The sequence below is a fragment of the Parus major genome, chromosome 6, assembly GCF_001522545.3.
Source record: "Parus major isolate Abel chromosome 6, Parus_major1.1, whole genome shotgun sequence".
In the NCBI taxonomy this organism is placed as follows: domain Eukaryota; kingdom Metazoa; phylum Chordata; class Aves; order Passeriformes; family Paridae; genus Parus; species Parus major.
Genome location: NC_031775.1, coordinates 12,295,163 through 12,315,108, shown reverse-complemented (window position 1 = coordinate 12,315,108; position 19,946 = coordinate 12,295,163). Strand labels below are relative to the sequence as shown.

The window sequence follows — 19,946 nt, the reverse complement described above, 5'->3', positions numbered from 1 at the left end:
CGGCACAGGGAGCGGGAACGCCGGGATACGCGGGCCGGGCGGCCGCACAGCACGCTCGGCTGAGCCGCAGCGAGGGACCGGCTCGCGTAGAGGGCCGGGGAGGAGGGCAGGCACAGCTCGGCAGCGAACACTCCTCCCCGCAGCTGGGGACCCGAACAGCTTTTGCCAAGCCTCACTCGGGCATCGACAGCCCGCTGGAGGCCCGGGGACCTCACTCCCCCAGCTCCGAGTGGTGCTGTCTCTGTCCACCCTGGGCCCACATGCACAAAAGCGCGGCCCGAAGGGCGCTGTCAAAGGGCCAGGCGGGAGGTGCTGCGACAGGGACCGGCCAGGCAGAGACCTTGTTCGGTTCACTCTTCCATAGGGCTCGGTGTTCCCTCCTGAGGACAAGGCTGTGTTTGCACCCCAGAACTGAGTGACCTTGTGCCCTCACTAAAGGGCTGCAGTCACACTGCCAGCCACTGTCTGTGCACACTCGCGATCCTCTGTTCCCAGACGCTTTCTACAACTAGAGAATAAGTTTAGCGGCCAACCACCAACACTGCTGCCCAGGGAAATTTCCATTTTTCTTACACATAAAGAGTGAGGAAAGGAAGCACAACTTCCCCTGGCAGAGAAGCAGGGCTGTGGCAATGCCACTGCCGTCCCAGCGATAAATTTTCCTCTTGCTCCCTGGCTGCTCGTGGAGATGTGCTTTCAAGCCCCAACACATCGTGCGTCGCCAAGGGCTGTGCACACCCCTCGAGCACGGAGCATCTGGTGCTCATAGAGCCTGCACTTTACCTTCTGCAGAGAGAACTGCCCGGGTACGGCTCTGGCCCTGGCCTGCGTGGGAGAGGAGCCGTGGCTGCCCCCCACCACCCCCGGGTCAGGGTTACACAACCGCAGGAGCAGTACTGCACGTTGGGACTTGTAGTCTTGGGGGATCTCATCGTCCTCCGCGTCGAATCGCGCTCCCAGCAGCTTCCTCAGGGGCCCAGGGTCTCTCCGTGCTGTTCAGCCCATCAGTTCGGGGCAAGAGTTACACTCCAGAACTTCGCTCCCAAAGCTGCCCCGTGCATTCCTGTCCGGCAGCGGGCAGCGGGCCGGGCCCTCCCTCTCCCGGCAGGCTCCACACCACAAGGACAGTGGGAACAGCGCCGGGGCTGCCGCCTCCAGCAGCCTCGGCAGGGCTCGGAACACTCCTGGGACACAGGCGAGAAGCACAAGCCCCGCCGGGCTGCCTTCTGCGCAGCTGGGCCGAAAATGCCGGGCACGGTGGCTTCAGAACACATCAGCCTCTGTAACAGGCATAAATCTTTCAAGAGTTAAACGGCTGGCATTTATAGGACTGAGGGTAACTTCTAAAAAAGCCAGCTCACTATTGATACTTCCTGGAAGCCTTTCTTGCAGACCTTTTGAGTATGCTAAGATCCAATTTTTAAAATTGAAACTAAAAGCAGCAGTGCCTCTGGTTCACAAGTTTTGGCGCTAAATGTGTTTTACAGACAGGGCTTATCATTCCATAGGACTTCTCACACTAGTAAGCTTCATACCAATGAGGAAAACACCAGCTCCACAGTAAAGTGTTTTACAGGCACATGCTAAACCCCTGCATATATTTCTATTTTGTTTTAGCAGTAGAAATCCTTGATGTAAATAGGAACAGAAGAGGCAGGTAAATCCAAAACACAGTGATGTATGTGCAGCCTCCTCTGGAAAATATTTTTATGAGTAAAAATGAGAACGAAGTCCAAGACTAGAAAAAGGATATGCTAGGACAAATCTAAGGGGTACTGTTGTAAACACCACTCCTCACCAGCAGCCATTAGTAGTATGACTGCCCTTTATATAATTTAACTAACAAAAAGATTTCAAGAGACTTACTGATAAATATATCATGTAGCACATTCTACCTGTCAGTTGATTCTGATCTCCTTTCAGTTCAATACTTTCCCTGATACTTTGTAACATTAAACCTCACTCTTGCAAAATCCAAACAATATTCAAAAAATTCTTTTTCTGGTTTTCCAGTCCATTCCTATTTGCAGTGTAGTGAAAACTGTTTAAAGTGCAATTCTGTCTTTCCAGTCAACATTCCTTCCATTTTAGTTCCACTTCCTGCAGTTCTCTTGGGTGGATTTTGCTTTACACTGTAATTGTCAGAGTTAAGATGTAATGCTCTCAGTAGAAGCTGGGTTTGCAAACACAGGTTAAAACATAGCATCTGCCCAAAACAGCTATCTGAAGGCAGCTGGCAAAAATGAGCTTTGCCATTAGCTCATTACCATCCCAAAAAGTCAGAAGACCAGCTGGGAATGCAGAGGGCAGCAGTCCTGACAGTGAGGCACTTGACAACTGAGCAACAGTTTACAAAGAGTTAATCATGTAAAGCTTTCAGCAACAGAAAAACAGAGCTGTAAATAGACATGAAGGCTCAGAAAGACAAGATAGAGAGGGCGGCTGGATACAGAAGCACCATGAGCAGCACAAGGACTCAAATACATTAATGAAAACATTGAAGGGCTGGAAAGACAATCTACAGGCCGTGGAGGGTGAAAAAGAGACAGCTGCTGCAGCAAAAATATTCCAGGAATGGTACAAATGGGGTTAGGGAACCAGGATTTATTAACAGGATTTTCCTAGTATGCACATTACTCTTCTATTATGCAATATTTAGACATTTTCTCATGCAATTCAAACAAACTCCCAGGTTTTTAACCCCCTTACCAAGTCTGTAGGAGTCTCTTGGAATAGGGAAGGCACTGATGCCTCACACAGCTCTGAGAACACTGTGGCACTGCTTGGATTTTGCCATGAAACAAAGTAGAAAATACCAGGAGGGAAGTGTAGTTGTTCAAATTCATGGCAAGCACTAGCCCTTGAAGAGCCCACCGTCTCTCACGCTCTCCAACTCTGAATCCTAATGACAGAAACAAGGATTTCTTCTTCATCAGAGAATCACCAATGTCAAGTGAGTTGTCTCTGAGATCTGTGTTCTGGCTACATGACCATATGAGCAGAGCACCTGCTCCTCAGCCCTCATCTCTGCCCTCAGTCCTGGTGGTACATGAACATACACCAGTGTAAATCCAGAAATTTTACAGCCCATATGAAACTGTTGCCCTCTGAAAGAGCCAATCTTGCTATTACAGCTCTGCTTTGTCCATGATGGGAACAGTTCCTGGTTAGTCCCTTGATGGCTAACCTCCATTGCAGCCCTCATCCCCAAGTGCTCCCTCCAGACAGAGCACTCTGTTGAAGGACCTTTGTATATGAAGCCAGGGCACAACACCTTCACAAGCTAACTCCCCTTTTCCCAAAGCTCTGAGACAAAGTTCCATGACAGAAAAGGAGCACAACACTGGAACGTTCATTTACAGGATATATTTATTACACTGTAAAAAGTCCATTGGATTTGTAGCCATTTACTCTGTATGTACACTGGTTGTATTCCCACACCAACTGCAGGTTCCTCTCCATACAGGATACACTGGGTTGGAGTCCCACCCACGCCCCTCCCAGTCACCAGGGGATTTCCAAGATTGAAATTACTGAGAATTTAGCCAACTAGTCGAGGGAGGAGGAGGAGGAGGATCAGCGATGCAGCGCTTGCCAGGCAGCCAGCTCTGCTCTGGACATGAGCAGGGGGAAGAGCGGGATGTCCTTGCAGCAAGATGGGAAGCACAAGAATCACTGCCAGGGCCTCAGCTGCAGGGGCCTTCTTGGGGGTAGGACATGGGATCCCAACAAGAAGATGCGAAAGGGTGTGATCTCTTCAGAACTTCCAAGAGAAACCACTGCAGACCTGCTGAGCATCTGTCAGCACGTGCTACAGATCCCCACATCTGTAGCTGAAGAGGATGTTCTCCTAAGGAAGGGGCTGGTCACCAAGAGACCAATGTGTGGCAAGTGGCAAACAACACATTATTGTCCCACAAGTGCTGTGTGAGACATGGCCATGGTGCTCTGCTCTCAGCATTTCCTTCTCATCTACTCAGCTAGGCAGAGCTTTCTGGATTTGCCTTCTCCAGCCAGAAAGCCTGATTACATTTACAGGAGCAGGGATGAAAGCCCCTATCAGACTCGCCTGCTGCTTAATCTGTATCTGGCTTGGGGATTGCTGTCATCCGTGTTGCAGGAAGGAAAGCATGTGCCAGCAGGCAAGAAGCCCTATGTAGCAATCTGGGAGCTGCACTGTAAGCAATCCACATTTCTAATAAAATACTCTACCTGCTGAACCCAGGCATGCCCAGATCCCAAACAAAGCAGTGCAACCAGAAGAGTCAGCAGGAAAGCTAGGGAATGGCTGGGGAATTGCCCAGGGACTGGACTGAGTAACCTTGAGAGGCAGTCTTGTACTGCAGCCCCTCTCTGGTGTGACATCAACAAGTTTTCCCTCTTTACCAGATGAACTGGTGGCAGCTTGGTCCCAGGCTGCTGGGCATGGGCATTGCCTGGCCCCTGAGATTGCAAAGGCAGGAAGGAGACTGGTCAGTGGAACTGGGCACTCTCCTCCATAGAGACAGGGATTTTTTGGGCAGATTTCTAGGTGATGCCACAAGAAGGGAGCAGGACAGGACGTGCTCCAGAGGACTGTGGCAACAGCCCTTCTGCTCAGGTTAGCATCATCTTTTAAAACAAACATGCCCACTACCAGAGAACATTTGGCCAGCATCCTCCACCCACAGAGCCTCCTCAGCAGACAGTTCTCCAGCACCTCTAACTAATTAACTTCAGAGCTTGTCATAGGGTCAGTGGGTCGTGGAGTAGCTAAGAGGGGAACAGGAGAGGTGGCTTCAATTAGGGCTGGGTTGAGAATGATTGGAAGAGTCATAGGTGGCACCCCAACCTGCAGGGGAGAGGCAAGAGGCTGCAGAATGAGCGGTGGCTGTGCTGTCGTAGGAGGTATGTCTGTAACGGGGCTTGACTTTGTTGAAGCTGATGCTGGGAAGGAAGGAGAGGCAGAGGTGCTGACGGTGGGTGAGGCAGGTGCAGTAGCTCTGTCAGACTCTGGAAGAAGGAAGAGACAAAATAGATCCTTACACAGGTCCTGAAAAAGTCACCTATTAGCTCAAAACTAAGCAGGACTGAAAATAAACTCAGGGGCCTTTTCAGATTTTCCCCTTCACACAAGGTCCTGAAGAGCCTTGAGGGGTCAATCATAGGCATTCTGTCCACCCCAATAACCTCAGCAACAATTTATCCATACGGAGGCACACTTCACAACACTAGAGGCCTGGTCACCAGAGATCATGCTAAAGCAAGGAAAAGCAGATCTATGCCACCATGCTAGGAAAGTGATTCCAGCAAAAAGCAAATGGGACTCACCACTGACACCCAGTTCACAAGGCTTCTCCAAAGGAGCCACATGGGTGGCTGGTCTCACATCCCCCACAGGAGAAGGGGGCAGGGCAGACACTATTGTTTTTTGATGCTGCTGCTCCATTGGTATGTTGGTGACAGGATCTGGGAAGACAAAACATGCAATGAGACCACACACCAGTTTACTCAGTCCTTTTGCCCTCCCTCAATTTGCCCTTATGCCAAGTTCCCACAGCCTCCTACAACTCATTTCAGCAGCATCAAATCACTATGGCAGCTGGGTACTGGACAAGGTGCAAGCACTGGTCCAAAATCTTTGTTCTTAAGCCTTCCCAGCCTCTCATACCTTGGATGACCGTCTGTTTGAAGAGCTCATCCCGCAGCCGAGGTAAGAAACAGTCAATGCGCTCCCAGGTGATCTCCCAGAGATCTGAGTATCCTGTCCTTGAGTCAGCACTGTGGAAAATCCCAGCCGTATCCATTACCAGCAGCATATTCTTCAGAGACTCTGGAATGGCCTCCAGCTATAATCAGAAACAGGACACAGAATGGACAGAGCAATGAACCAAATAAGCCAAATGAACCAAATGCCAGTGGGCTGCCTTGGAAACTGTGGCCAGGGTGAGAAACCATGGAACAAAATGGTTTAGAAAGGAAAAAAAAAGTTAAAAAAACCTAAAACCCCACACCAAATCAAAACACCTTTCAAGTTTAGAAGGTTAAAACACAGTGAATGGTTGTCCAAAGGACTGCATCCAACACCTTACCAGTAAGTCACTGGAGCCAGCATGCATATATTTGTCCATAAAGTCCAGGATTGTGAGCCACAGGGCAGCAAAGGTGGTCAGCGAGAGCAGTGGGGAGAGATGCTGTAGAAACACCTGGGAAAAAACACAACTACTGTCAACAAGTACTATAGAGGCTGCTGCTCACTGAGAAGCCAGTCTCACAAATCTGGATTCCCCCTCCTTGTGGCAGGGAACATGCACAGGACTGGCCTGAGGATGCCACAGGCCTCCACTCTTCTGAGCTGCATATGTGAAGGAGTGGATCTTGTCACCTTTGTGGAAGGCCTGTGCAGTCTACATCACCATGTCTTCTAGCCCTCCCAGACCTCTGCCTCAGGTCATGACTATCAAGCTTGTGACATGAATCATTTCACCCCAAGAACAGACTGTCTTCAACAAATATTGAGTGAAATACTTCTCTCTCTCTCTATCATAAAGTCACAAACCTCTTCCTGACAACTTTTCCAAGGACTAGAATCATGGAGACAGTTCTGGAACAAAGGTATGTCCCAGCAGCAAAAGCTGGTGGAGAAGCCCAGCACTGAAGACAGTCAAACTAGTACCCTGACATCTGTCTAGATTAGAGATGCTCAAAAGTGAACACAGCAAATGGTTTTGTTTCCTTGAGGAACATTGTTTCCCCTAAGCTTTCAGGCAGCAGAGGTGTGCTCACCTTGGAGAGCAGTGTTGAGGCTCTCATCCTGGTTTCTTCCATCCCACCAACATCAGCTGGGCTGATGTTCTCAAGTAGCTTGGTGAGCAGAGGGAACAGCACCTTTTGGATCAGACACATGCATACTTTAGAGCTGAAAAATTACTAATGAGATTTTCACAGACAGCCTTACAGAAAGGCACTGGCTTTTGGGAAGCAATGGGAAGTGCACATAAGTGGATTCACTTCAATACTCCAAAAGGCCCCATCAGAAGCCTAAGCAGAGAAGAACTTTCCACAGGACCAAAACAGGGAACATCTTGTCTGTTGCAGTGAACAAACTTCTCAAGAAGACAGTACTGAAGTAGGACAACACTACTGCACACAGCTTTGCTCTTCATGACAGTGCTGCCCTGCTCACATGCTCATCCCAGCCAGGAAGTTACCTTGTTGAAGCAGGACTCCCATTCCAGGGCATCCAGGGCCTGCAGGTCATGTACCAGGAGGGCCCGCTGTAAGTAAGTGAGTGCTTGCATCCGTATTTGGCGTCGGGCATCACAGCACAGCCAGGCAATACCTGCAAGAGAGGGATTCAGGGCGAAGCCCACAGGGAGAGTGTCACATCCCTACTTCCCCAGTCTAGAGTAAAAAGTCTAGTGAAGATCAAAAACTCTCTATGAAAAAAAAGGGATTATACTTGTTCCAGGCCATAGACTGGCAGTCTACTATGAGATCCAGAAACATGCTGGCACTAACTCATCCTAAAGATGTTTTTCCAAATCTGATCCAAGTTCTTTTTCAATTACAACAGACACTAAAAACAACCTATGCCTGCTTTCTGCAGTTAGTTCTTGTCTCTGCAACTTTCCTTCCATTACTATGGAAGTGTCTCTGCTAGCTCCCATCACCAGAGGACGGCTTTACCCTGTAGCAAAGGGCACCAGCAGTTGGACCACAGTGTTCGGGAATCCGCTGTGATTTTCCTGGCCGCTGTCTCCAGGTGTCGCTGCTCCTCCGCCCAGGAGCTGTAGATGCCAGCTGCTCGTGTGTGCAAGGTGTGCATGAGGTCCAGGAGCTGCAAGTACACAGCACAGTAAGAAACACAAAGGACTTTAAATTTTGAAGCAACTCTGATCTCTACTGTTCTCCAAATGAGGCTAAAAAGCTCAAGCTACTCGAGCCTGCTTTCTCTTGTGGTTGGATATACACAATCACGCACAGTTGTAGAGATGGTGTCAGGCTCTGCTTCTGTGCCCTCAGTCAAGTGCCAGGTATCTTCAACAAGATTTATGTCAGTTCAGTAGCCATGTCAATTCCATCTTTGAGGAAGAATGGGCTCTTTCCTGGCACAGACCACTGACTCTCCCAGGCAAAGGAACAAACCCAGTGATTCAGCTGTGCTGTCCAGAACAACTCTGCAACTTTTTTTTCTTAACACTATAGGTATGTGAAGCACATGCGAAGTTTCCTTGCCTGTATGGGCACATGACAGCACTCTAGTCAGTTTAATACTGAACTGAGACCCAACATCCTGGCAGTCAGCAGGCCTCAGCTGTGCCTTCACGTCTTTGAAGTACCAGCTGGGGAGAAATGACTCCCTTAGCCCAGTCCTCTGTACTTGAAATTCCAATGCCTCAGCCAACAGGGCTTTCCCCTTTCCACAAGCTCAGATGCCCTGTCAGACTCCTTGCTAATCCTACTGTAACCTCATGTCTCCAAATGACCGTAACCCATCTTACCTACAGCAACTCACAGCTTCAGACCTTCTCCTTGCTTTTTCGCTCCATTGCTATTCTGCTTTTGCCAGTACAAATTGCAACCTTCCTCTTTCACTGCAGAACCACATACTGCCCCCACAGACACTCTCACCATCCAGTGCTTATCCAGGATGCAGCCCTCCCTCACCCCATAAAGAATTCCAGTGATTACCTAGCCAGGCCCTAAGAATGGGAAAGGAGAGGAGGAAATCCTTGCTATACTTACGTCCTGACTAACCTGTAAAGACACAGTGTGGTAGCTGGCAGGGATGCTCTCGTCCTCATCCTCATCACTGTGTGTGTGCGCCTGGTGCTGGCTCAAGACCCGGGATCGCCGTGTGGAGCTGTCTTTTGGCTTTTTTTTTAACCGGCTGGATTTACTGTCATACCTGTGGCTCTTCCCCCTCTTCTCCTGGGACTTGTAGCCTACAATGTAAAAGGCAACAATGTTCCATATACAACAGTCTAAAATGTTCTACTTTTCAACACACAGGGCAGCCACCTTTTGATATCCCCAGTGAAGGGCCCTGTCCTCTGAAATGCCCACTACCTGCCTGAAGGGGACCCAGTGCCCCTAAGGAACAACTCTGTGCAAGAGCTGATACTGCCATCCCTACACCAACTCCACTCCTCCAACCCAGGGAGGGGGATAAGAATAAGATCCCTGTGGCTAGCAGGAGACAGGACACTTCTCCTGGTAGACCATTTTCTTTGGGTTGGGGACTCATTCCATGACAGTATCCTTCACACTGCTTGCTGACTGGCCACCCCAAGCTGAATCCTGGTTGACAAGTGAAGGGCCACCTTACCCCCATTCAAGCTGGCCTCCACGAAGATACGTATTGTTTTGACACAGAGCTCAAAGTTCTCAGGTGTAACGTGGGCAGCATCTCGCACGATGAAGGACAGGGACTCGACACATTTCATGAGAGACTTTGTGTCATGTGGGCCCAAATCCAGCCCCACCGTCAGGCTGTACTGGTTGACAAGAGGTGATGGACCCAGCCTGCTGAGCCCAGCAGTGGATCTGGAGTTGTCGATGTCATCTTTCCCCACCTGCAGGCCACAGCAAGCAGATAAGCAGGAGAGTGCATAACAAGAAGCATCTCATGCACACACTGAAAGGGCCTTTCTTCGGAAGCCAACAGGTAATGTTTCTGTACGGTCCATTTCCCTTTCTTCTGCATTTGCCTCAAAGCTTTCTGTTACACCTGTGTCTCTCCCCATCCTGCCTTTACATTATCAGCTCATCTTAGCTCTCTTTTCTACTGTCTTATTCTTTCTCTCACTACCACACCCTCTGCTCACAACCATGATAGGAGTAGTAGTTTTTGGGCATCAGAAGCCCACTGGCTACTCACCACTAGCCAACCACTGTTCATGACATCCACATCTGTGACGGAGCGATGCATCTTGCCTGGCTTCCCGTGGTCTGTGTACACCTCAGAGTCAGAGGTGTAGCCACGGTCCAGGCTCATGTCACTCGGATGATAGGAGGAGGACACCTCGCTGTCTGATTGAGCACCTTTAAGGCAAAAGGAATGGGGTTTAGATCAGAGCCAAATCAAGAACTTGCAAGAGTAGCTGTGGATAAGGAAAAAGCAATCCAGATTAGTCAGATCAGCATCAACCAGGAACCATAAGTGGTTATTAATACATTCTACACCTGTCAGATCTATCTGCCCTGACATTTAGGATAAACTTAAATTTCACATGTCCCAAGAGAGATGTCCTTGCAAGGGACAAATTTAAATTACCAATATGTTATTTAGAAGTAAAAACTTGTTCTCTCCATTGTTCAACACCATCTAGAAACTCATCAGTAGACAGAGAGACTTGCTGTGAACAGAATGCTCCAAACATTTTCAGAAGGAGGTAGAGAACTAATGTTTTGGTGTGCAAGGTGCCAAGTCAAGCAGTTTGCTCTGTCAGCAAAGACAGTAGCAGTGCAAAAAGAAAAAAAAAAAAAAAAAGAAAAAGAAAAAAAGAAACAAGAAAAAAGAAAGGAGAGACATATGAGGACACGGCATTAATCCAGAGGGCAAAGTCTGTAAGTATTTTAAAAAATCATGCTTCTCCCGTCTGTCTAGCACAAAACATCAGGACCTGTCAAAGAAGTTCTAGAAAAATAAAGAGAAAAACAAAACCTTCTGGAAAAGTCCTTTATTGGTCTTTGCTTTAGAAGTTCTAAGACATCAGCTTCAAACATATTGACAGCTGACTAAAGCAAAACTGAACAATTTGCTGAAAAGACCACCTTTCTAACACAGTCAAGAGAAGTGAGAAATAATGCATTGGTCTTGTGGGAATGGATCAGGGACTATTAATTCAAATGGATCTAGAAACATAATTTTAAAGAACAACTCCTTTTTTAAGAATCTTAAAATGGGGACAGAAAAGAGTCAGTCCCACAAAAAAAGCAGGACAGCAGCTGGGTTTACAAGCCCAGATAAGAGATTACAGTACCCAAGGCACGAAACCACAACCAGCAGAAAATGCTCCTTGGGTAGAGCTAAGACGTCCTACAGCTGCCAGAACTGTTATCAGTTTTCCTCCCACTGCCCCCAGGGACTAGCACCTGGATTACTGCTCACTGAGTAGGAAGAGATGGCAGAATAGAGACAGGAACAGACCATGAAGAGTGAACAGCAGGTGCTGGTCTTTAATCTTGCTAATGTAGTTTAATATCAGCTTTGTTTTCTTGCAGTCCCCTTTGCTAATTGAAAAGCTTGAGGAAGCAGCTGCTTATCTGGCAGGCAGGCATCAGATTTCCTAGCAAAAGCTGGCCTGTCTTACCTGTGTCATTATCTGCCCTTGCTGTAACCTGCAGGGCTGCGGGCGGCTTCACCCCAGACCCAATGCACTCCAGGAGGGTGAAGAGCGTGTACCAGTCATCCCCGGAGTGAATGTTGGCAGCATTGGTCTTCAGGAGTTCATGAAGGCCGTAGGCAACCTCATGGCTAACTCTGGACAGCACATTTGGCTTCATCATAAGTAAGATACGTAATGAGAGGAGAACCTGGCCGGAGGAGACAAGAGTAACAGACCCTATTACTTACATTCCATTCTCCAGCAATGTACTCCATCTATTAGAGCTAGTTACAACTGCTGTTTGTTGCTACCTGCAGCACAGACAGGTTAAATATGGGTCCATCCAACAGCAGCTTGTTTCCTGTTGTCACTGGCTATAGGCACAAAACCCCAGTGACTACCTTTCAAAAATCCCTTACCTGTGCACTGATCTCATCTCGACGGAGCAGTCGAATGGCCAGTCTCAGCAGCCCCACCACTGCCCTCTCCACCAAGAAGCAGAACTCCATTGCATGGACACAGAGATGATAAAGGTGGTCTCGGACAGTTTGCCAGACACAGGTCACACGATCCCTAGCCACAGCAAGGAGGAGGGACAGGGTAGTACGAAAGGACATTAGACAAGCAGGATCCAGCAACCTCTCCCCCAGCTCCAGACAATCCATTACTTCTTAACGTCAGTGAAAAATTCCAGTTGGGAGATACAAGATCAGACACATAGAAACAACAAAACCATCAAACTTCTTACTCGTTACTTGCAAAGGAATTGGGTGGGACAATTCTCCCTCTAGAGTTTAGTTTATATTCTCCAGATTTCAGGATTATCAAGCACTAATTCATGAGCTAATAGCCTTTCTGTTTGCACATGCTAGAGTGGAATTGTTAAGCCCTGAAATTACAGCCACATGCTGCTTCAGATGGTGAATCATGGACACAAGGAACTCATTCCCTGGACCCAGGCAGCAGCTGCAGTAAAGCAGGGACATCACAGTGAATGTGCATATATTTCAAGGTCATACCTATTCTCTAGAACAATCCGCAGAAGCATCTCCAAGCAGAAGGCTGCATCTTCTTCATCATATGTCTCCTCATCAGGAGTCACAGAGATTAGAGCCTGGAAGAGCCATGATATTTTTATGAATCGCAAGCTCCCAAAAATGTGGAACCAACAGAATGCTTTAAGTCTGGCCAGAAGTGTACTCCACTGCCTAGTGAGGTCATGCATAGTCAAAGGCATTGGATAGAAGTCAAACTAAATCTATGGGAAAAATAATTTATTTTTTTTACTATGCAAAATGCAATATGAACTTAAAAGATGCTAAATTCTGACAAAGTGTCTCAGATGAAGAGGTCTCTGATATCCAACAGCTTCTTGCTAATAATATGTGAAGTATAGAAAAGGTAGGCATACCTAAGAATGACTACAAATACTGGAGTTATTCTTCTCAAGCCATCAGCTTGTATATGAAGGGAGAATTCCTAACATAATCGGAGTAGGAGCACAATGTTCCCCCGGAACTGAGAAGACACTCCCCCAGGGAGATGAGCTTCTCTAGCCCAAAGGCTAATGAGTCCAGCCTTATTGTATCTCCCACAGCAGCCAGGTACCATACTGCTTAGGGACACACAGTCAAATATTTCTGTACAGCTCTTGCCTCTAGAGTGGCCTCTTAGAATGCTCTCATTAGGTATGCACACGTGCCTGAAATGATGAAAATCTTTAAGCTCTGTCAGAGAACTACAAATACTTTCAAACACTTGCCAAGAGTTCTCAAGGCTTTTAGAATGCATTCCACAATTTAATGCTTTCTTCTACTGCCAGAGCAATTTGTGTCTGCCAGTACAGAAGTTACTTTTAACAGGTGAACTAAAGACTAGTTTCACATCCCAGCCAGCTCCAAGACCTCCTCTGAGGACAGGGGAGTTAAGAGAGTACACAGCACAAACCTACTATCATGCATAGTGTATTTGTCCATCCACTACCATCCAGTCCCTTGCCTAGTATCTCTCTCACCTTCATGAGCTCCTGGAGGGATTCAAGTTGGAGAAATTTGCTTTCTGTGATCAGCTTCTCAGGATCGCATTGCTGCAAAACACAGAAAAGACAACTGTGCCTCTGGGGGCTGTGGAAGGCATACAAACAGATCCTCCAGAAACACATCATGTTCACAGGAAAGACACAGATAGTTGCTGCTATCTGCAGGAAAACTCCATCCAACTAGTTTATTACTAGCTCTTTAATGTCAATTACTTCTAACAGACCTGATCTGTGCTAGACAGATTTTATCAGATAACTCCTCTGGCCACACAGTGGTCAAATCCCAGGTTCAGATTTTGTTGGCACCATATACCTTTCCATTGTCTTGGAAAAGATTAGTTGTTTAAGAATTCATTAATTTGTCTTTAAATATAGGACTGTGATGCCCAGGGTGGATCCCAGCCTGAGGAATCACTCCTGTTTTGATGTGCTGGTACCTTTGTGCACAGCTGCACAAGAGATCGTTTAGCTGTCAATCCAGATATTCTCCTCTGTAGATTCTTTCAGTTCTCAAGTCTCCTGTTACCTGCAATACTGCCAAGCAGCATGCATATTTATGCTTCTGTTGCTCACTTCATGATCCATATAAATCCATATGCTTCTTTTACGCACACAGTACTGTCACCAAGAAAAAAAAAAGGTTCTTCTACAGCCTATAGGTTACCTTTATGCATTCCAAAGCTGCTCGCTTTGCCTCCTGTGTTTCTGTAGATGGCCCTCTCATACCAGATTGCTCTGTCCCACTGAGGGTGAGCCAACTAACAAAACTCAGTACTGTTGATTCACCACTGCAAATCAGAAGACATCAGCATCAGTATGAAAACAATAAATCATGTTATTTTCCAACCTTGGTACAAAAAAGACTGCCTGGGACATCTATGCCCCTCACCGGTTAGATGGTGTCTCCTCACGCTGCAGATAGATTTTGCCATTAGGATCCACAAAGTCTTCAACCTGGAACACAGACCAGGACATGCTTTTGACCAATTGTCCACTTCTTTATAGCCCTCTTCCCCAAGCTCATTATATTTCTCTTAGTGATCAAACGCTACACCAAACAGCCCACGTGTGCAGTCAAACCCAGATCTCCACCCCACTATCCTGTCAGTAAAGTTCCCCTCTCATCTGGTAACACCAAAGCAGTGCTCTAGTACTTCATGCCTATAAGCATGGCCCTCTTCTGCACAACATTCAAAATCTGTTCAAGTAAAAAAAAATGCTGGAATTCCTCAAATCTAGCAAGAAATGAAATGAGAAAAAAAATGAAACAAGCTACAAAAGAAGCTGCACATAACTTGAACACTATACCCTTAGCAGGCTTCCAAGGTCTGTACACACTTTACCAAAGCCAGGCCTTTGCAAGAGACCTCTCCTGCTCTTGGCTCTATGACAAGCCAGCTTCCTACTCCCCTAACTCTTCAGTTATCCACCCACCAGCTAATTATTACCTCCACCATGGCCTTGGGCAGCAGCTCTGCTCGGAAAAGCTGTAGCATGGCCTCCATGATGTTTTTCCAGCCCTCTCGTAGAATGTCACCATGGCGATGGGCCAAGTGAAACACTGTCTTTGCTGCAATATGGGCCTTGGGATTACTTCCAAAGACAGTGGGCAGGTTCTCAATAGACTGCAGGAAAGAAGAGGCGGTGGCAATCAGTCAGAAAGAGATGTTTTCTTTTCAACAGAAATTAGGGCAGATGCTTCAGAACTGGTTATGGGAAAGATAACAATTCTCTATACTGTGCTTGGATAGCTCCTCAGCTCACATTCACTTTGCACGAAAACAAGGACAAGGTAGCTCACCTGATAAAAACTGAATCATGGAACCACCTAGATATAAACTCCCCAAGAATGACAACTCAGAACATTTTGAAAGTGCTTGCTGAAAACCCACTAATTTATCTTGCTACAGGAACTCAGCTCAGGATCAAAGCCTTCTACAAAAAGTACCACATCTCCTCTGGAAGCAGCAACTACTCTGTTGTGCTGTTAGAGAAGGAAATTATGGCCAAATCCATTACTGACTTGCAAAATTACTCCTACCACTACCTAACAGCAAGATTCAAAGTAATTCAATTCTAACATGGAGTCTCTGTCAATGACTGCTGGATCTCAAATCCTCATAATCTGATCAATGCACTCATAACTTTTCAAAATACAAGAAGTGTGCTAAGTCATTGAAACCAACCAAGCATACTCTGCCAAAACAAGAAGAAAACCAGCAACCATGTGAGCTAATATCAAGCAGTGAACATGTTCTGTGATTCTGCAGTTACTTAAGGTCATTCTTTTTGAGAAGAGATGGGCTTTGCCATTCTCTTGTTTGTGTGGACAAAATCCATACTTACCCCCTCACCAAGAATGGAAGAGAAGACAAAGGATTGAAGAAGTCAATGTATCCTATCTCAGATCGGAAGTTCAGAAAAAATATTTCTTGCTTCAGCCAGACTGATAGCAAAACTTATCAAAATGGGTCTTTGATTTAGAAGCAAACTCCATTAGAAGTGCCAATCTGAAATCTGGCAGAAATGCAACAACCAATTTGGGTTTTTTCCATTGTTGCTATGGGGAAACTTCATGAACACATGTATCTCTGAAGTGTCGGGGTGAAAACAGCAATATTCCTGATTTTGCTCTGTGGCAAGAAGCCAAATCACTGAAAACCAAACACACAGATTTGCTACTACTTACATACTGAGTCAGTATGAGTGTTAACTATGGGTCATGAAGAGGGGCACTCATTCTTCCTAATCACTTAAAGTCCCTCTATGCTCCTTTCCATTTCCCTTCTTTCAATCAAAGTGGCCATGCACAGCAATTGCAGTGCATGGAGAGGATGCCTGCTTTGACTCTTCAGTCCTCTGAAGATGGCCCCTCCTTCCTCCAGACACTTAAATATTTGTTCAGTTGTCCTCCTCCACTACTGTCTCCAAGTCTTACAGGAATTTAGGACAGCAGAAAGTCATCAATGTACTTGGAATCTGGCCAAAGATAAGAACTCAGCCTTCTTCAAATCCAGAAGTCCCTGATTCTATGTCATAACCAAAAGACACGCTTACTTAATTAACTCAGACCTCAGACTGCTCCAGATTCCAGCCTTACAACTAGATGGGATGCAGCTGGCAATAGCTGGTGCATCTGAGGGCTTAGTCTAGTCTAGTTGCTACACTGCTAGTTGCAGTGTAAATCTGTGTCAAACTGTTTCATGGCAGACATTCCTCTGCTTGTGTTACCTATTGGTAGTCTCTAGTCTAGTGTGCCTGAGGATGACCAAATACTGCATCTTTACTGTTGTGAGCTGGGGAGGAAGAAGGAATCTAAAGCAAATCCTCTGCTTGGGATTTCTTTGTCTTTGCACCTGTCTTGGCATTTTTACTCCCATGCTTTCAGTCTTGAATCATCTTGTTTTCCTTTCCTGTATGCGTGGCAATTTTTTTTCCTCACTGTGGGTCTTGCACTGGTCTGAGAGCAATACTGTGAGATCCTTTGGGAGTTCTGACCCATTACAGGAATTGCTGTCAACTACTCCTTAGTACACAGCACGGTCTGCCACGCATTGTCTATCAAACACTTTGGGGAAATGCTGTAACATTTTGGGTGGATGCTGTAACACACAAACAGATTTGGGCAATAAAGCTTACACTAACCACAGCACCTTGAACTTACTCTCACAGTACACCCCAAAGAAAGTCTTCAGGGCTTCCAAATGTGGGGCTAACAGCTGATCTTATTACCACACTCCACACCCCAACTGACTATTCAAAGCATTTGTTTTTCAAACCCTTTATACTTATGCTGTGCATCTGCATAGCTCCTACACTTTGGAAGTATATCTAACAAAACAGTCCCCCTTGGCACTGCATAAACCCTGAATAGTCAATATCTGAAATGTATGAACTTGCTTGGGATCACAAGGAGATCTAAGTCTCTTCAGATCAAACAGGGGAATAAACAATTTTACACCAAGGTATTCTGCTCTGCACAAACTGACACTTGTGAGTAAAATAAAATTTGCATATTTGAATCTGTCTTATGGAAGTCCCACTTCTCTACACATTTCCCATTACTTCCTCCAAAAAACTCTGGGCAGGAGCAGATGGATACCTACAGATACAATGATAACTAAAATAAGTAAGTATTGCTGTTTAACAGAGGAAGAGAGCTCCAGTGTTGTAGAAATCATGCTTCTTTCCCCTCTTTGCAAACTTACCTCACTGCTGAGAGCTGTAAACTTGCAGAGAGAAATTATGAGATTGTCAAACACATCGCTAAGGCCATAGTGAGCAGAAATCATTGCACATTTCCTGGGAAAAGAAGAAAACATAAAATAATGTACTAAGTCAGCACAGACAACTCCGCCTACAGGACAGCAAACCTGAGACCCTCTCTGTTGATATTTTAGACCTTCCTCTCCACCCATTCATAATGAATGTTTATGTATAGAAGTCTACTATTATTGTTTAAATAAACCCAATCCTTATCCATAGATACTGATATTTGTCTATGCTGATGAAAGGATCAGTTTAAAGGAGTGAGTCTAAACAGCCAGGCCACTTGCATCTGAGCATTATATCCAACCTCCTGTCCTGACATCAGAGAATTGCTGAGATTTGTGGTAGTGTTGACATCCAGTTTCCAGGATATCATGGCTAAGGCAATGTATTGACAAAGCTTTAATAAAGCATCCTTTGGTCTGATCTAGGCATGACCAAAGATCTTTCCAATAGAGTTGCTCACAGAGGGCAAGTTTTCTGACTACTGGTCATCTGGGAAGGAAAAAAAAAAATCCCCCATCCCATTCAGCCACAGCTATGGACTCATACACATGAAAGGTTTTGTTCCTACATGGAAATTTTTGTCAGCATCACTGTGCAAGTTGAGTGACTCTTCCCTTTCATTTCTAAACAGTCTAGCTGTGTAAGTAAGTCCCTTAAATGTAACCAGGCTGGAGTTTAAAAATATGTACCCTGGGCACTTTGATTTATTACAACACAGCAGTCAGGCTAAACAGTGATTGGCAAGCCAGAGAGGCCAAGATGGGATGAATTGATACAAATGACAGAACACTAGAGAATTGCAGGTCATAAAAAAGTGCTTTTCAATTGCTAGGAAAAGCAACATTTGATAGTCACTGTGATCTAGCAGATAAACAGGAGCCGATGGTCCCACTTGTACTCTTCTGGGTCTTTATGAAGGTAAGAGTTACCTGAAACCAGAGATAGCCTTCTGGATTATTGTTTCCTCTAAGCTCTTGTCAAAAACATAAGAAAGTGCTGCAATGGTGGGTCCCCATGTCATGGTGAAGAGGTCATGGTCATAGCTTCCAGGAGGCACGTGGAGAAATATTCCCTCATCAGTGGCACCACGATGCAGCAGGACATTCCAGATATAGTTTTCCTTCACGAGACCCGTCTGTTCTTCTGGCATCACTATCTCATCATTTCTACAAGGGAGGAAAGCATAAAGATTGAATTTTTCATTCTGAGCCAAACCTAACATTTACACAATGTCTTTCATTACGCAGTCCCAGAGCTAAGCAATGCCTATTCTGGAATGATTTCGCCAGCTCCTGAAACGTTCTGTTTTCCTAGGCCTCCCTGCTTCACCTGCCCTTCTTAGATATCCTGAATATGAAGTCTGATGGTTCTCAGAATCATACAGCAGCAACTGTGTAAGGTCAGTATTGAAGAAGCAGGTACCAACTGCTGCAAGTGCAAACCACAACACATACTGCCATTAAATGATGTGAAATTCTGGACAGCACACTGGCAAAGTTTCAACCTCCATTCAACTCTCTACCTGTTAGAATGCTCTTTTCATATCATTATTTGCAGTTAAAATTAAATAGTTACATTGCTACAGTCACCAGTAGGCAAGAGTATCTTTGCATAAGAATAATGGAAATATTCATATTATGCCAAAATCAAATATTAGGAAAAAAGTAGTATAAAATTAAAAATAAAACAAGAAACCAAAAGTATGACAGGTGATTTATAACCAGGGCACCACAGCTCCTTACTCTAACTTGGATGAAGTTATACTGTAATAAAACAATTACAATTAATGCCAAGTACTGCTTGCAATCCTAGACTAAAACATATAAAGCTTAAATACATACTTTCTAGACTTGGGTATCAATGCACAAGAGAAAATCCTCTGCAAATGACCAACTAAGTGAACAAGAGCCTCAAAACCACTAAGAATAGCAGATTACAACCAATCTGAAGAGCTCATTCTGCAAGAATCAAAAAATAACATATTTCATCTGCCATAGAGGCAATTTTCATATGCTCACAACAACTAAAAACTGCTCATGATTTATGCATAAGAAATAAGCTCTTCTCAGCTTCAGGTGCTGGCATATTTTGACAAGAGCCGTTATTACTGGGATAATATAGGAAAGTAAGTTTGCAGTAAACAGTTATTTCTGCATTATTTCTAAAATTTCATATATCATTGAAATTAACAGGAGCAAGTGAATGGGTTTACTTGGAAGGTTTCAGGAAATGAAAATGTAGTCAAAAGTGAAATGTTAAGACTCTGAAGAGATCACACGCTACTTCATACAGATTGCAGTTTTACTTTCTTCCCCTAAAAA

The 19,946-nt window shown here is 45.6% G+C and overlaps 2 protein-coding genes across 7 annotated transcripts in view; both read right to left on the bottom strand.

The window, feature by feature from the left end:
• Window positions 1-1,199, bottom strand: part of TMEM150A (transmembrane protein 150A) — a 10,739-nt gene extending 9,540 nt beyond the window's left edge. The window contains exon 1 of one of the 2 annotated variants that reach the window (XM_015633066.3): window positions 784-1,199. In XM_015633066.3, the coding sequence (XP_015488552.1) occupies window positions 784-932 (149 nt within the window). In that variant the 5' untranslated portion in view covers window positions 933-1,199. The remainder of the gene's footprint in view (window positions 1-783) is intronic. The other variant, XM_015633064.2, reaches the window with a different exon arrangement.
• Window positions 1,200-3,351: 2,152 nt separating this feature from the next.
• GBF1 (golgi brefeldin A resistant guanine nucleotide exchange factor 1) overlaps window positions 3,352-19,946 on the bottom strand; it is a 103,941-nt gene continuing 87,346 nt past the window's right edge. For 3 of the 5 annotated variants that reach the window (XM_015633336.3, XM_015633338.3, XM_015633339.2), the window contains 19 exons: window positions 18,555-18,791; window positions 17,559-17,652; window positions 14,799-14,975; window positions 14,240-14,304; window positions 14,015-14,138; window positions 13,327-13,398; window positions 12,332-12,426; window positions 11,732-11,885; window positions 11,298-11,520; window positions 9,863-10,026; window positions 9,311-9,557; window positions 8,728-8,927; window positions 7,669-7,819; window positions 7,191-7,321; window positions 6,766-6,867; window positions 6,072-6,185; window positions 5,651-5,828; window positions 5,311-5,448; window positions 3,352-4,992 (listed from right to left, as the gene is read on the bottom strand). In XM_015633336.3, the coding sequence (XP_015488822.1) occupies window positions 4,706-4,992; window positions 5,311-5,448; window positions 5,651-5,828; window positions 6,072-6,185; window positions 6,766-6,867; window positions 7,191-7,321; window positions 7,669-7,819; window positions 8,728-8,927; window positions 9,311-9,557; window positions 9,863-10,026; window positions 11,298-11,520; window positions 11,732-11,885; window positions 12,332-12,426; window positions 13,327-13,398; window positions 14,015-14,138; window positions 14,240-14,304; window positions 14,799-14,975; window positions 17,559-17,652; window positions 18,555-18,791 (2,953 nt within the window). In that variant the 3' untranslated portion in view covers window positions 3,352-4,705. The remainder of the gene's footprint in view (window positions 4,993-5,310; window positions 5,449-5,650; window positions 5,829-6,071; window positions 6,186-6,765; window positions 6,868-7,190; window positions 7,322-7,668; window positions 7,820-8,727; window positions 8,928-9,310; window positions 9,558-9,862; window positions 10,027-11,297; window positions 11,521-11,731; window positions 11,886-12,331; window positions 12,427-13,326; window positions 13,399-14,014; window positions 14,139-14,239; window positions 14,305-14,798; window positions 14,976-17,558; window positions 17,653-18,554; window positions 18,792-19,946) is intronic. The other 2 variants (XM_015633340.2, XM_015633337.3) reach the window with 1 other exon arrangement.